The 17,979-nt window shown below is 27.6% G+C and overlaps 1 protein-coding gene across 1 annotated transcript; it reads left to right on the forward strand.

Moving 5' to 3' along the window:
* The first annotated feature begins 2,885 nt into the window (after window positions 1-2,885).
* On the forward strand, window positions 2,886-14,318 carry cue (Low-density lipoprotein receptor repeat domain-containing protein cueball). Its single transcript, XM_015317133.2, is given in 9 exon segments — window positions 2,886-3,004; window positions 3,500-3,618; window positions 8,090-8,302; window positions 8,598-8,784; window positions 8,919-9,521; window positions 9,607-9,796; window positions 9,798-9,931; window positions 10,559-10,841; window positions 12,713-14,318. Coding segments are annotated over 9 exon segments (1,842 nt in total). The 5' UTR covers window positions 2,886-2,996; the 3' UTR covers window positions 12,818-14,318.
* The last annotated feature ends 3,661 nt before the right edge of the window (window positions 14,319-17,979 follow it).

The raw sequence follows: 17,979 nt of genomic DNA on the forward strand, positions 1-17,979 counted from the left end.
CTATCACTCTCTCTCTCTCTCTCTCTCTCTCTCTCTCTCTCTCTCTCTCTTTCTCTTTCTATCAAACTCAATCTCAATCTCGCGTCTATTTCACCTTCACGCACGCCCGTTCGCTTACTCTCCTCATATTATCCTCTCTTTCGCCCCCTTTGCACTTTCTCACCCTCTCTTAGTCCTCCCCCTCCTCCCCCCGTCCTCCACCACCACCGCCGCCACCTCCTCCACCTTTTTTTTTTTACGTTGCTCCCTCTGTGTGTCTTTTCTACGATCCGCGTTTTCACGGGCACCAAAGTGAGCGCGCGCGCGCGCGCGCACGCCTTTAAACAATTACACACACACACACACACAAAAGAAAACTTCTTTTCTTATTTTAATTTGTCTTATTCTTCAATCCCACCGCCCACCCTTTTTGTCTTCTTACTATGAAAAATAATAAAAATTGAAAGAGGATGAGATTGGCGCGGTTTCCTTCTATTCCCCCTCCCCTCCGACCAATACCCCACTCTTCTCTATTTCGACCTATCCCTTTCTATCTTTCTCTTCTTTACAGTTGACACTCTTTCGTCACTTCGAAATATCGTTCTGTTACATCTACTCTCAACCCTTTCATGTTGTAACTTGACTTTAGTTCACATATGTATACACACACGCACACATAAACGCGTGCACCCACACACAAATGGTCGTTCGGGAAGAAAATATTAATCGCGTAAAATTAATATCTCGTTGGAAATATTGAAAATGGCGTGTAAAAATTGTTCTAACTTTTGTTACGTGTTACTATTTATTTTTGGGACTGTGTGTTACTCGCGTGTTAGAGAAAAATTGTGCAGAGGAAATGACAGCTGGCTCTCTACCACCGGCACGGTTCTCCTCTCCACGACCATAGCTTCTCTTATTGATCAATAAAATACACTGCCTAGTACGCGCCGTCGTCGCTTCGAGGCTTAAACACGCACGTTTTTACAAATACTATTTATTATTCTCACTTTTGTCTGTGTCTGTACCTTGTTACAATTTTAGATTTATTTCTTAACGTTTACACAAATAATATTTTGTCATTTTATTTCAACTAGTTTATTTTTTTTTTTTATTTATTTTATTTTATTTATTTCTTGATCTTTCTCGCTTTTTTTTTCTTTTTTATTTCTTTTTTATTTTTATTTTGTAATTTTAAAATTTTGTAATTCGTTTGACGCCGTTTCCTATTTTTATATCTCGTTCATCTTGATGTACGTTGAATTTATATTACTCGTTTTTGTTTATTTATCCATCCGTGACGTAAGAACTGATCTAATCGAATGATTTCATGTCTTTTTGGTTGTTTTTTTTTCTTATGAATTAATTGGAATATAGGTTTTTTTTTGTATTTTGAATTAATGTTTAATTAGGTTAAAGAAAGGAATTTTGATGAAGAGATTTTTGAAAATTATTTCATCTAGAAGTGCAAATATCCCGGCTAGATGCGCGCGTCGTTTCGTCATAGGGTTAAAACTTTCCTAGAGATGAGATAACCAACTAGGAAATCTAGTTCCTTGACTGGATAAAAAGATGGCGCTTAATCGGATTACGATATTCAATTGTCTTTTTATTTTATTTAAATTATAACAAATCAAATAGAAAATAAAGTTGAGATTAATTTGACAAATAGTTGTTTGCCTTTGAACTTCTTTATTTAATAAAATAATCTGAAAAAAAAAAGAAAATAAAATTTTGTTATCATTAAATTATAATTTTATGTTTAATATCATTTTTTGTTTTTATTTTTTTTTTTTATTATATTTTAATATACAAAAATATAATTAGTAAAGTTCTACAAAGATATAATTATTTGTCGCATTATATTATTTGGGGCACGTAGTATTTGAAAAAAAACATTCCAAGATGGCGTTGAACAATATCGCACGAGGAGTTCAAACGAGTAAGAAAAATTGCCAATATTTCTTTCGAATAGAAAAAAAAACTACAAATTATCTAATCAAAGATAGATCTGTTGTATGTTGTTGCTTCATTAATTCAAACTATTGCGTTTGTCACTTGACATTACGACAACACAACATTAACCTTTAAACTTATCAATGTCCATAAATATTAAAATACGATTCTTCTGAGAAAATACCAGAGAAATGATACACACATAATTAGAATGATACGATAAACACATAATCACATAATATATTTATAAATTATTAAGCTAATTATAAATTACAAACAAAATTATAATCAAAAGAAATTTTTGCAATAGTTAAAAAAAAAAAAAAGGAGAAAAAGAGCCCGCTTCAAAATGGCGTCTACAAATTTTCAAACGTTCATTTTGAAATCCATTTCAAATAAATAGAATAATTATTATAACTTTGACATAAACAAAAGTGAATAAACCAATTTTCTATTAAAAAAGATAGAAAAGAAGGTATAGAGATAAAACGTGACACATTTTAAAGGGAGGTTAGAATTGAAAATAAATTTTGAAATGAGGCAAAAAAAGCGTAGGAAAATTGGCAAACGTTTAACAAACCACGAGGTAACATGCGATTCTTCATCATCATCATCATCATCATCATTATGCATTGACGTAGAACAAACATATATAATCGTAATAACGATCATTAACACAATTTATGATGATAAATCAAAGAAAAAAAAAAAGACAGATAAAATATAAACAAACAAAAAAGTATTGAAAGAAATATTTGTAAAAAAAAAGGGTTGAGAGTGGGGGGAGGGTGGGATATAAAATAAAATTGTTGGTTAGGTTTAATTATCACAAGTCCCTATTGTAATATCTATTACCAATTGTAATAGTATATCGGTATTTTGTTATATTAGTAGTAGTTCGAGTAGTGATAGTATTGGAGTAAAATCGTATAACAGTATTTGGTAGCGCCAATGACCGAGACTGCCGGCGGAGGGCGACGTAAAGCGTCGGTAGAGCGCACATTCAGTCACGAAGAGAAACACAGTCCGCGTTCAGACACCGTAACGCGACGTTTTCTTCGATGTTATGGTGAGAGAGGGCTCTTTCGTAGCTCTTCAATAAAAGAGAAACGAAAGAGAGAAGCAGAATTTTTTTCTTTCTTTTTTTTTTTTTAAATAACAACGTTTCATTATAACATAAATAAGAATTACTTAAATTATATTCGTGAATGAAAAAAGAAAAAAAAACATGAAGAAAATCATTTAATCGAATTATACAATTATACAATTGCAATTGTTATTTAACCGGTGAATTTGTAAATCAAAGAAGAAGAAGAAGAAGAAAAAGAAGAAGAAGAAGAAGAAAAGGATTAAGTTCGAATTAAGGAAGACAGATCTTTTAGTTTTCTTTTTCTTTTAAAATTAAATTTCAAATTTTTACGATAAAAGAGAGAAAAGAAAAAACAAAAAAAGAGAGAGAGAGTCGTCAACGTGTTAACGTGCTTTTGCGGTGAAGAAGAGACATTGATCTCTCATCTCTCTCTAACATTTTCTATTTCTTCATCTATCTCTCTCTCTCTATTAGGTTATTAGAAGTAAATGTATTCTGTATAACGATGGACCAGAAATTACGAGATTTCTTAACAGCCTTCTTGTTCGTCGTCTTAGGAATTTTCACGATCACGAGTGATGCCAGGTCATGGGGTAAGTGTCTCACTTCATCGTCATTCTATCTCATCATTTTAATCATTCGTCAAAAGGAGAACGTGAAAGAAACAGATCAGCCAGTGTATCTTTTTATATCTATATATATATAACTGGATTTACGTACTATATATATATTATATATATATATATATATGTATATATGTATAGTATATTTCTATCTTTCTCTTATTCATTTAGCGGTTCACTAATACACATACACACACACATGCACATGTATGGGACAAACACAGTTTTTCTTCCTGTAAAACGATAATGTAAACCACGCGATTCTCTTATCTTTCTCTCTCTCTCTCTCTCTCTCTTTCTAACTTTGAGTATATATTAGTGTATACAGTTGTGTACGTGTGTCATGTAGGGAGTGTGTGCGCGCGCGCGCGAACCCTGACTCCATTCACGTTAAGCTGATCGGCACGTACGCCAGTTTTCGTCTAGCTTCTGCAATTTCCTAGCAGGGGGGCGCTTCTCTTTTTTTTTTTTTTGAAATTGCCGCCATTATCTCTTTGCTAATCAATTGAACTACTGTTGACAATTTTTTTTGTTTTTCTAATTCTATACATTTTTTATATACATTTTATTAATTCTATTTAATGATATTATTATTAATTTTTAATGTTTATATTTTACAAATTGATTTATTTATTTATTTATTATTTTGAGAAATAATTAACAATACAATTATGAAATATATTTTATTGTTGTATTTTTATTTGAAAATATTTTTCTCATTCATTTATAATTCATTCATCAAATGCGTAAACACACACACACACATGTATTATATATACATATATATATGTATATATCTTACTTAAGTTATCTCGTAATAATTCTCTTTCTCTCTCACTCACTCTCGTGCACGTTCTTATACCTGTTTACGTAATATCATGGCCTCAACATGTCGACGTTATAATCTAAAATGACAGGAGTTTACAATCATTAATTAAGAACGTTAAGAATCCCAATATTTCCTATATGTCATGACGCCAATAGCATACATGTAACATTACTTATAGATTGCTATTGTAATATACTTCCTTATCGTTAAAATGTAATTCTTATCATTGATCAAACAAACATATATATATATATATATATATATATATATATATATATATATTTTTCTAGAATAAATTTGAATTTATATGAACACAAGTTTTCCTTAAAAGTATAACAAGAAATGAGATTTCAATTCTTACGCAAAAAAGTCCTGCTTTTTTTTTTTATTATTAAATTTCCTTCATTTTAAATTCAAATACGTTTGAGAAGAAAAAAAACATGGCTGAAGATATTTAAAAAAAAAAACCGTTAATGATTGATTTAAAAATGGAATGTCATCGATCTGATTGAAAAATAATCAGAAAATTTCAATAAATGAATTAGATTGTTTTGTTTGTTTGTTTCAATATTTTATTGTTATAATAAATTCTTATTATATTATATTATACAGAAAATTTCTGAAAATGAATTGAATTCTTTTTTGGTTTGTTTTAATATTTTATTGTTATAATAAATTCTAATTTTATTCTTGGCTCGTTCGTGACTGATGAGATTTCAATTCTTACGCAAAAAGTCCTGTTTTTTTTTTATTAAATTTCCTTCATTTTAAATCCAAATACGTTTGAGAAGAAAATAAAACATGGCTGAAGATATTTAAAAAAAAAAAACCGTTAATGATTGAATTAAAAATAGAATGTCATCGATCTGATTGAAAAATAATCCGAAAATTGTAATAAATGAATTGGATTCTTTTTTGTTTGTTTGTTTTAATATTTTATTATTATAATAAATTCTTATTTTATCTTTGGCTAGTTCTATGACTGATTCTAGTAGTAGTATTAGTAACTATTATTCATTTTGATACTTTGTAAAGTGTTATATAAAAAGTAAGACATTTATTTAGCAGTTCTCTTTTATCGCTTGCTATTTTCGTGTTGTCATGCGCTAAATGATTATGCGAGAAGGGTTGAGAAACAAAAGACGACGACGACGAAGACGACGAAGACTCTGCTCCCGTTAATTAAAAAAAAAAAAAAAAAAGAATTAAAAGAAAGAATAAAATATAAATCAAAGTATACAATGATAATTAAAAAAAAAAAAAATCAATTTACATAATGATTTAAAACAAGATGTCTTATTGTTATTTTTATCTTAATCGTTAAATACCGATACTTAATGAATTCTTTAAATATATTTGCATTGTCACAATTTACGTAAGGAGAAAGAAAGAAAACGAATGATCTCGAACTATCATGACTAATACAAAAAGAATTACGCATTGGAGGTGTGTAACATGCAAATTATGTAAATCAGCACCTAGCACTCAGCAAGTTTGTTTGGTTTAATTGGCGGCTTCTTTGAAATTTTTCTTTTCCACTTAAACAAATTAATAAAAATTATTTATCTTCTTATTTCAAATGTAAATTGGAAATTTTATTTGAACAAGAAAAATAAGAAGAACTTTTGACACACAATGTAGTTTTAATTTGATTAAACTCTAAACAAATATTGTTAATGTATTTATAATTATATAATATTATTTATTAAATTAATTAATTAATATTTAATTCATATATAATTATATGATAATAACGTGATAATTATACTTTTATTTAATATCATTTGTAAATTGACTTTATTTTGAAATATTAGTTTCACTTTTGATTTTTATCTTTGAACACCACATTGAGCGCCACGTCAGGCATTGGTGGCTGACACTTCAACTATTTTTTTCAATACAAAGTAACGCCTCTGGCCTGACAGGGATTTCCCCAAAAAATTAGCATGGCGCTCGAACGTGTTAATTTTGAAATTAAATCATATTATTATCAGTGAAACAACAAAAAAGAAAAATAAACTGTTAATAGTTGGAAAAATAATTTTTTTTTTTTAAATAGAAAATAAATCTTTATGCATCATTTTTTTTAATTATTTTTTCTTATCTTACAAACTAAATGAATTACCTTGGTTACAAAATGTATTTTAAAAAGTTGACACTAAAAATACGAGAAAAATATATTTTTACCAAGAAAATTGTAAAAGATTAAACAACAAATTAACAATTAACTAATTATAGACAAATTTAAATATTTTTCAATAATAAACTTTTGTTCGATACTTTGTAAATTTGAATATTGAATATTAAACATTTGAACATTTGAATATTGGCGCCAATTGAAAAATAAAACTTTCTGATTTCTCGTCAAATCTTTTTTCCGCATTTCTTCACTTTTCTTTTATTGTCTTCCTGCAATTGAAAAGGACATTTATAATCTCACTTATTTTAATAATCACATGCTTTCACTCACAATTTAAAACGTTGAACGCCATGTCAGCCATCGGTAAGTGACACTAGTCTTTCCGTTTAGGCCACGTCCGTCACATGTGACTGACACGTTCAAGTATTCTTTAATACAAAGTAACGCCTGTGGCTTGACGGGAATTCCCCAAGAATTTGCGCGGCAAAATCATTGGTTTTGTTTTCAAAGTTCATTTATCAATGAAATAAAATAATAAATCATCATAACTAATAATTTGATAATCAACGTCATGAAATATGTTGGGAAAACACATTAGATTGTAAATTTTTATGTTTCCATTGATGTTTCTTTAGTTTTTAGGTCATCGTTTGATGAAAGAAAGGAAAAAAAAAAAAAGAAAAATTAAATGAACCAGATAATCTCGTTAACTGACCTAACAACCTTGATATCATTCACCACACATATCTTTACATAAATATGTATAGTCAAAACAAAATATAATGCAACGGGATTTTCTCGTAAATTTTTTCTTCAAATATACACAATTATAAACAAAAATGGCTGCAATGATTATTCTTAATTCATTGATTTAGAAAATGTTTGACAAATATCCACTCGAATATCACAATTTATTTATTTATATTATTTATACGTATTCATAATTGGATCATAGTCCACTGATATGAATTATAAATACCTACGATCAAATCATATAATATTATATACATCATTATTTATTATTAATATTATTTATACTTGTATTTATATTAGATCATAGTTCATAAACAGGTTTTTTTTTCTTTTTTTTACAAAATATCTACGAGATTAAAATATATCATAAATTATTATAGTTGTTTGTTCTATTTACGTAGTCATTCAATCGATAAGTAGAATTTGAAATGAAAGAAATATTATAAATGAAAATGAGAATACACGGAAGTTGTTTATCAAAAGATTACTGTATCATCGATCAAGATCTTAATCTCGAGTACTAGCAATAATATTTTATATCGATACTGATTGACGCCTTTTAAATATCATTCCGTTTTAATACACATATTAACCATTCACATAACCTTCATACGTATTCATGTATACTAATATAAAACTGATTTGTCGTAATTAATATGAAACGATGACGAATAAAAATAATCATAAAAAAAATCAATGATTTCAATAATCTATTTCAGATATCGCTATTTTGATTGGAGATGAGATAGATTTCTTTTTACAAAATCAAACTTTAACTGGTGAAGCTACCGTGGCAGGAGCCGTTTCATTAACAGGAATAGCTTACGATGATAAAACAAGGACACTTTATCTTAGTGATCCTAAAAACAACATATCGATATTTAGTAATGATTTAACTACGAGAAATTTAACCTCTAAACCTCTGTTAGTGGGTAAGTCAAATAATTATCTTACAATTTCTTTCTAAATACCTTTTTTAACTTCAAACACATTTTCCCGCTTAAAACTTATTCGATCACGTGGTATTTGAAATAAACGAATAAGGAAAAAGCGCGGGAACGGGACTTCCCCCCATCTAAAAATCAACGTTAATTTTAACATTTGATAATTTTGATGCGTGTAAACTGTTTATTGTTCGATAAAATTAAGTTTTTTACGTTGTTATTCAATAAATACTCAAAGAAAACAATTCAATTTCAATCGGTGTATGTTTTTATGTCTCTTTAGAACAGGATCAGACGTATATCGTTGCGATGGCATTTGATTCAACATCTCGTACACTTTTCTGGAGTGATGCCTTTAAAAGAACAATTATGAAGATGCATGTACCATTGGTAGGCCCACCTGGAAAACCAGTCCTTCTTCATACGCTCAAAGGAATTCCACGTGGTATCGCTCTTGACATATGTAACAGGTGTGCTTCACTTTCTTTCTCGTTCCTTTCACTTTCACTCGATCTCTATTTCTATTTCTCACATTGTATTTCTCACTTCATCATACTGACTTTTTCTTTTTGTTTTTCTTTTCTTTATGCACTATTCTCTTTAGCCATGTTTACTGGACCAACACTGACAAACCAAATCCAAGTATCGAAAGATCGAACATGGACGGTACCAATCGAACAACCGTAATAACGAAGAATCTTTACGAACCAATGGGTCTAGTGATCGATCATAATGAAGGTAAACTTTATTGGTCTGACGATGAAGAAGGTATATATTTCAAAATCGAACGTAGCAACCTAAACGGTACCGAACGTGAAAAGGTATTGCACAGTAGAAATCAACAACCAGTTTATTTAACGATCGATAAGGATTTCGTTTATTGGACTGATTGGGTACACTCGACTGTTTGGATGATGCTTAAAAATACAACTAATCCTGATTCACCGATTATTTTTAAATCATATCGCAACACTGATCCCGCCGCTATTATCACACGCGACAATGTTGATACCATCGATTGTGAAGCTATACTCAAAAAACAATCCGGAAAAATGGAAGTTGCTGAAGTATCACAAAAATCAACTATTCTTGAATCTTATAACAATTTGACAACTAGTACGGAAGAAGTTGAATCGGATAATTCACAAACATGTTTAAATGGTGGTCTCTTTGATCGTACTGTACGTACTTGTCGTTGTAAATCTGGGTAAGATATTTGTAATTGTAATTTGTAATTGTTTATCTTGTTCATACATCATTTTTGTGTTAACAAAATGATACTTTTGATGCAGTTACACCGGTACAATGTGCGAAATTTCTCTCTGTCACAATTATTGTCTTCATGGTGAATGCATCATAACAGATTATGGTGGAGTCAAATGTAATTGTAATGGCACATTTACCGGTAAACGATGTGAAATAAATGTTTGTGAAAATTATTGTCTCCACGGTGGCATATGTTTCGTTCATGAAACTTTTCCTTTTCTGCGAATGCAAATATTCGAGTGGTCCACGTTGCGAGGTACTTAATGAAACACCTAAGGTGGAAATACCTAAATTGGAAACACCTGCCTTAAGTCTATCTAAATTTGAACATGGTGATTCAATTTTATGCAGGTAAATAAAATAAAATACAATTTTTGGTATAATTTATGTCGGACGAGCGCTTCCATGCCAAACTTATTGGGCGTTCGTGAGAAGAATTGGTCGTTGGGCCCTGGGATAGCTCAATTGGTTAAAACAGCAGTCGCCCGGAAAGTGAAAGAGATCCGTGGTTCGAGTCGCCCGGTCCAGTCAGTCCAGTGGTCCAATTGTTTTCACGAATCCCACACATGGGGGCTCAGCCGGGATGAAGGGTCTGTTTCGTAACACGTTCCACAGTCTTACAACGCCACGAAAACAAATTAAAGACGAAAGTTGGTGGCGAAGGATGCCCCAGAAAGAGAATATGATGTTGGGTGGCATAACATTCAGGGTTGAATGTTGTAAAAGGGGGGTGGAATGTGGGACGAGCGCCTCCATGCCAAACTTATTGGACGTTCGTGAGAAAGGATTGGTCGTTGGGCCCTGGGATAGCTCAATTGGTTAAAAGAGCAGTCGCCCGGAAAGCGGAGGAGCTGACTGGACCCGGTCCAGCGGTCCAATTTTTTTCACGAATCCCACATGTATTATTAACAAAAAAAAAATAATATTCAATGTTTAATTAACTTCTCATTAATAATTTTTGTTTGGATGTTTTGACAGGTGTACTGAGAATAACAATACCTCAGAAAAGATGATTAATCAAAATGAAAATTGTCAATACAAGACATTAATATTTGTACTTATCGGTTTAATAATTGTACTTATCATATTAATCATCGTAATGAGTTTCTATTTGAACAAATTACGTCGTCGTCCACGAATCAAGAAAAGATTCGTAGTTAGCAAAAGTGGTGTTACGCCATTAACATCGAGGCCTCAGTTAACGGATAATCAATGCGAAATTACTATAGAAAATTGCTGCAACATGAATATCTGCGAAACAGTGAGTGATATACCATTTAAATAGTTAATTGTAAGGTAGCTCACGAAGTAAACACAGTGTGTATGTGTGTGAATGTGTGTATGTATGTTTTGCATGTATTTGTGAGAAATTGTCACTCGATACTCTCGCACACACATATATATATAGTTCATTCTTTCTAAATAAAAAGAGAGAACAAATTAACGGTATATAATTCGCAACAGTATTAAAAACGAGATCAAATATATTTTTTATTAATTAATTCTATTTTTTTTTTTGTTAATTGGTTAATTAAATATTTTATTAAAACAATTATGAGATCTCGAGGTATATTTTTCAGTATTGTTTTGAATGAAAATCATTCCTTCCTTCGTTAGACAACTTCGTTGAGAAAATGTATTTTATTTTATTTTCTTTTTTTTTGGGTGATAAGAAAATATAATTTAAAAAAAAAAAAAGTGTATAAATAATTAACATTTATAAATAATGTGCAAGGAAAAAAACTGAATTGTGTCGCAAAAAAGTAAGCTCATGTTGTTGACAAGTTTTAAGAGTCGAGTTCAAGACCGGTTAATATTTTTTTTTTTTTGTTTTTTTTTTGTTTTTTTCAAGATAATGTAATAAAGCTATTTAACATTTAATTACATAATATAATTCATACGAGTTATAAATAATAAAAGAGAGGGGGAAAACAAATAATAAGAGTATTTTAATATGATTTGACATATTTTTCACGATATGTTCAAAGAACTATTGAAATATTTCTTATAATAATTCATCATTGTGTTTTCAAAATATCTTTTTATTTTAGATAATAATACGTTATTTGTTGCTATAGTTGATTATAAAAAAAATGGTTCAATTGTTTATTAATACGTTTTATATAAGATAAGATGAGATAATTAATGGGGCCGCGATTCTTTGTTCCAATTATGTCAACTTATCCCAAATGGTTCCCATCATATTTTTCATGATTTTTTTTTATTATTATTATACTTCTCATTAATTTAATTCATTATTAATATATATATGTATATATATAATTTTGCAACGGGATGGTAAAAAGACAATCTCATTTCGATTAATTAAAACTTCATTTGACTTATTTTTTTTTTCTTCATTCGTGATATTTATACTCACTTTTCTTAATTAATTTTCTATTTTTTTTTTTTTTTTTTAACACGATAATGTGTGCGTATTCTTTAATTATAATAATAATAATAATAATAACAATGATCGCGTTATAATTAAATTTATATCGACTAATTAATTAACTTAATCAATTTGAAACAATCAGTATTTTGTATATTTCATTCCACGAAAAAAAAAAAGAAAGAAATGTTATAAAAAGTATTAATATTTATTAATAATAACAATTGTAATTAATAATATTATTTTTGAATCACTTATTATGACGGTATTTGGAAAAAAAGAAAAGCATGAATAAGAGAATGCAATTTTTCATTCATTTATTTTTAATTCATTAATACTTTAATGGCCGCACGTTTTTTTTACCCAAGTCAAACGTCGTACTATTTTTTTCTTTTTTTGCAAAAATTCATTTAAAGAAATTTTCTTAAATTCATGAAAAAATTAACATAAAATTAACAACAAATGTAATTTTATATTATTATAATTTTAAATATATATATATATAAAAGTTATAAATAAATTAACAATTGTTTTGCACGGCTATCATCACAAACACACACACACACACACTAGATGTTGTGTGAGCGGCCATTAAAGTGTTCATTCGAATAATTAAATATAAAGTAGTAGAAAAATGGCACTGAGATTGATTAATAAGATCGTTTTCAAACTTTTTCAAATGCAAATGATTACTAAAATGCAAAATAAAAGAAAAAGGTTCTTTTTCCTTTTTTTTCCAGCCATGTTTCGAACCAAAATTACGTACACCGATGACTAAGAGTAATAATCCTAAAAAGGATGAGAAGAATTCTCTGTTGGATAATATGGAAGGAAATTCGTGCTAACACAAACTAATTAATCGTCTTAGAAAATGGCGAAAACTCGATGAAAACGGATTCTACAATGACGTCGTAAGCCTGTCGCGAAATTTTTATTCACGGTGATAGAATACGTCTGTTGTTGTTCGTGTGTCTGTCTGTCTGACTGTCTGACTGTCTGACTGTCTGTCTGTCTGTCTGTCTGTTTGTCTGTTTGTGTCTTTAAGATGTGCGTGTACATATTACGAACATTTCACTAAAAAAAAAAAAAAAAGAAAAGAAAAAAAAATGAAACAGAAAAAATCTAATAGTATTGTTATTAAGTTTGGTGAATAATGAAATTGTGTAAGTAGTAGTAATAGTAGTAGTACTACGTGAGTTTTACTTGCACATTATGAAGACGTGAAGTGGAGTGGAGTGGAGTGGGGGCGGGTGGTCAAGATAAATTGAATAATTGATTTAATGAAATTAAAGGAAAAAAAATTAGAAAAAAAAAGGAAAGATAGAAAAGAAAGGTACTACTGAAGTCAAAATGATGATGTTTTTTTTAAAAAAAACGTTCTTATTCCTTAAATCGAATATGTAAAGGGCTGTGCTTATATACACAAATTGATTTGAATCGATTAATGAAATTTAAAACGTGATTTACTTAATTATTTGTTTCTTTTTTGTTTGTTTTTTTAGTTTAATAAGTTGCGTACTTAGAAGAGACAAATTAATATTTTTTGTTCTTTTTTTTTTTTTTTTTGGTTAATGTGTGTGTATATATATATATATACATATAATAGCAACAAAATAATAGAAATAATAGTTTGACAAATTTAATACGAACCTAATATCTGATTCGTACAAAAAAAAAAAACAAACAAACAAACAAAAAGGAAAAAAAAGTAACTAGAGATTTGTCATTGAGTTAATTTTTGTTACCTATGTTAAACCGTCTATTATTTTGTTATATATATATATATATATACTATATGCTGTATATATATACATATATCTAAGATATACAGAATACATTATAATCTATAGTATATATATATATACTATATACTGTATATATATATATATATATACATATATACTATAGTATAGTACATAGTATACTATACTAAGAATTTTTTTAATTTAAAATTAATTAATTATGTGCATGCCAATTTAGGGTTGTTAGCGAGCAAACGAATGCTGCCACATTTTGTGCATTATGCTCTAACATAAAATACACATATACATACATATATATATATATATATATGTGTGTGTGTATGTGTGTATGTAAAAGTTTACAAGAAAAGCTACGCTTAACGTAATACTTGTGCAATATACTCGTATATATATATATATAAACAAACAAAAACAAAAAATAAGCTGCCTTACAAAAGAAAAACATAAACAAGAAAACTTGATTAATTATTTGAAAGTACCATTGAGTACATTCCTAAGAAAAATTTCATTAATTTGACTAATTTTTTTGTTTTTTTTTTTTTTTTGTTTCTTCCATACCAATTCATTTCTGGTATTTAAGAAACCATTTATAAGCAGTAAAAAAAAATCATTTCATATATTAAGCTCAAACTGACACTCAAAACATTCACACTTACATTCACCCTTAACACACCCACTCGCCACAAATGAGAACTGTCACCAAGATACTGTCATCAAGATACTGTCACCAAATTTAATTTTTATCATCTGAAAAAAAAAAAAAAGAAAATGAATTCATTTCATCGTCAAAAGTTAACTTACTATATCAAAAACATCAAAATGTACATGTATGTATATTACACACAATATATGCACACTCATATGCGCGCGCGTTTGCTTACGTGAGAGTAATATTATTTTTTAATTTTTCATTTTTTATTTCATTTTCGTTTTCGTTTTTGTTTTTGTTTTTTTTTTTTTTTTGTATTTCTTCTTCTAATTTCATTTTTATTCTTATTCATTTTTCAAATAAATTTTAGGATATTCGAAATAGTCGTGTTCGATTAAACTATACCAAGTTATATTTCATCATAATTATTAATCAACAATTATCTAATGTCATCCATCCCTTAATTCTCCTCAAAGTACAATATATGCATACCTATATACCTATATTAACACATATTCATCTGTTTATATATATATATATATATATGTATATATATTTATAAACATGGTGGGACCGGAAAGTAATGTTGCTTTTTAACCTTAAATTTAAAAAAAAAAATACATTTTTAACAAATTTTTATTTTTAAATAATAACATAACCTCGTTATCAACAACCTTTTTTCATCTAGTATACCAATTTTTAATATTTAATTATTTTTTTTTATTATTCTTTTAATTCAAATATTAGAATTGACATACGTGGAGACGCCATTACTTTTCTGATCCCCCTACTATAATATATTATATATATATTATATTATATATAATATATATTACTATATTATTATATTATATTATTATATATTAATATTTAAAATATATATATATATATATATATATATAATATAATAATAGTAATATATATAATATTTATAATTATTATATTATAATTTATAATAATTATTATATTTTATAATATAATTATTATATTATATTATATATAATATATGTATAATATATATAATATACATATATATATATATATAGTAACATATATATATGCGCGTGGACAACAAGCACGCATATTTCTGACAGGAAATACACACACAAAAACGCAACATTTATATAAATTATAAAATGTAGAATATTAATCTATATATATGGATTAATAATTCTATATTTTATGTGTATATATTATATAAATTAATTAAATACTTCCTGCTGTGCTATGTAATCAACATTTCTCTAATGGCCTTAAAAAAAAAGAAAATGAAGAACATGGTGAAATCTTGTCCGATTGATTGTTTTCATGAAAAATTGTCATACCACAACGTAATCTACGTTGTTATAGGAACAAACCAAAAGCTGTTCGCGTTCAAAAGATAAAAAAAAAAGATAATGTAGTTAAACACACATGGGGACATGTGCATATTATCCAATAATAATAATTAAAAACTGTATACATACACATATGTACGTATTTACATACATACATACATGTTGTGTAATAATATTAAGAATGATAGTTAAACATATATAGATAAATAGATAATTGATAAGAATTTTCATCTAATACGGGATTCCCTCTTTTATGTTTTGTGGTTTTTTTTTTTTAGGATGATTGATACTATCAATAATTAGTTAAACTAATTTTTTTTTTTTTTCAAATATTCTTTACAAAAAGAGAAAGAGTTGAATACAAAAATCATTTGTTTCAGAGTTTGATACCTATATATATATATTAAATAGAAATATAATTAAATAATTAATCCCACCGTTTTTTCATAAATAATTTTACAAATTTATTCTCTACTTTCATTTCATGTGTTATTTGTTGTCATTTATTATTATTATTATTTTTTTTTTGTTTCGTTTTTTAATATATCCACATATGATGTATATATAGTCAATCATATCGTTGATACAATTTCTATTTATCTTTATATATTTATATATAATATATTGTTATATTATTTGTTAGGTATCATTCTCTCTATAATATATCTCTCTATTTCTATCTCTATCTCTATCTGTCTCTCTCTCTCTCTCTTTCTGAATAATCAATTAAATAAACAAATTTTGAATTATAAACAAAAATAATGTATAGACAAAATACAACTATTTTTATTTTTTTACTGTAAATATTGAAATGGGAATCAAGTTAATCGGACAGCTAATTTAGGGTATGGAAACTTGTATACACCAAAGTTATTTATAATAATAATAATAATAATAATAATAATAATACTTATAGGGTCTTAAACAACACGGCTTGATCATTGGTTCGCAAATATATATATATATATATATACATACATATTATTTTATTTAAACTAAACAATACTATAATTAGTTCTGAAAAATGAAATGAAATATTAACCCCTTAAGCAGCAATGATTTTGAAATAAAATAAAAAACGGCGGAAAAAAAATCATTTTTGTTCTTTTTTGTATAAAAACATAGTTTAGAAGATTGTTTTAACAAAAAAAAAATACAGAAATAATGAATATTTTTATGTTAATTTTGGATTTTGTTTCACGTTGACAGAGAAGAGCCAAATTATTGCAAATGTTACACGTACGTCGACTTTTTTTGTTTCAATCTTTCTTTTCGAATTACTATTTTGAAAAAAAAACGATCCTCTTTCTTTGCTTTCACATTTTTATGTTCAATTTTTGTATTATATTTAACTGTAAAAAAAAATCATAGAAATATAAAATAATAACAGTACCGCTCGTGTTAACTCGAGCGCGCGGAAATTCGGCCGGTGCTGTTTATAAGGGGTTGTTAAAAATCCTTTTTTTTTTTTATTTCATTTTTTTTTTTTTTGACTATGTATGTTTTACATTTTATTATCTGCAAACCAATGAATAATTTAAATATTATACATAATTATTATGACTTAATTAAATAGCTTTTACGTTGTCCTCTTTGTAACCACGGAATAATGTTCCTGTCGTCATGAAAACAAAACAAAACAAAACAAAACAAATGAAAAATAAAAATTACATGACGATTTTATTTCTGTTCCTGTATACGATAGAGATAATACTATACTTATTAAAAAAAAAACAAAAAAAAGAAAAAAAAACAACCCCTAACTAAGATGATCTTTGCTCTTATGCTTCTACAGTGTAATTTTATGCTAAAAACAATGTGCATTATATTATACAACAACAACAACACAATCACAATCATTTATAGAACAAATGTAAAGGTGCAATTGTGTATTTGTATGCGGAAAATATCCCTCTCCCACACACTCATCCTCAGCGACAGGATAGTGGATTTATGGTGAAAGGGATGTGTTCCTTTAAATTACAAAATAAATAAATAAATAAATAAAATACCATGTCAGTACATTATATATGCAATATGTTTATGTATTATATCATCTATGTATGTGTGTATGTGTGTTGTGTAGGTAGGATATCTAATTAAAAAAATTAATTAATTAATTAAAAAAAAAAAAAAGATAAAACGATGAACAATTTCTTTTCGTTTTGTTTTTTGTTTCATCGTAATTTAATTAAAAACAAAACTTATGTTGTTGAATTGAATTGAAAATATTGAAAAAACTTGAAGAATATATTTGA

Source organism: Polistes dominula, unplaced genomic scaffold (assembly GCF_049000335.1).
Source record: "Polistes dominula isolate Pdom_NZ unplaced genomic scaffold, Pdom_raw_medaka contig_74, whole genome shotgun sequence".
NCBI lineage: Eukaryota > Metazoa > Arthropoda > Insecta > Hymenoptera > Vespidae > Polistes > Polistes dominula.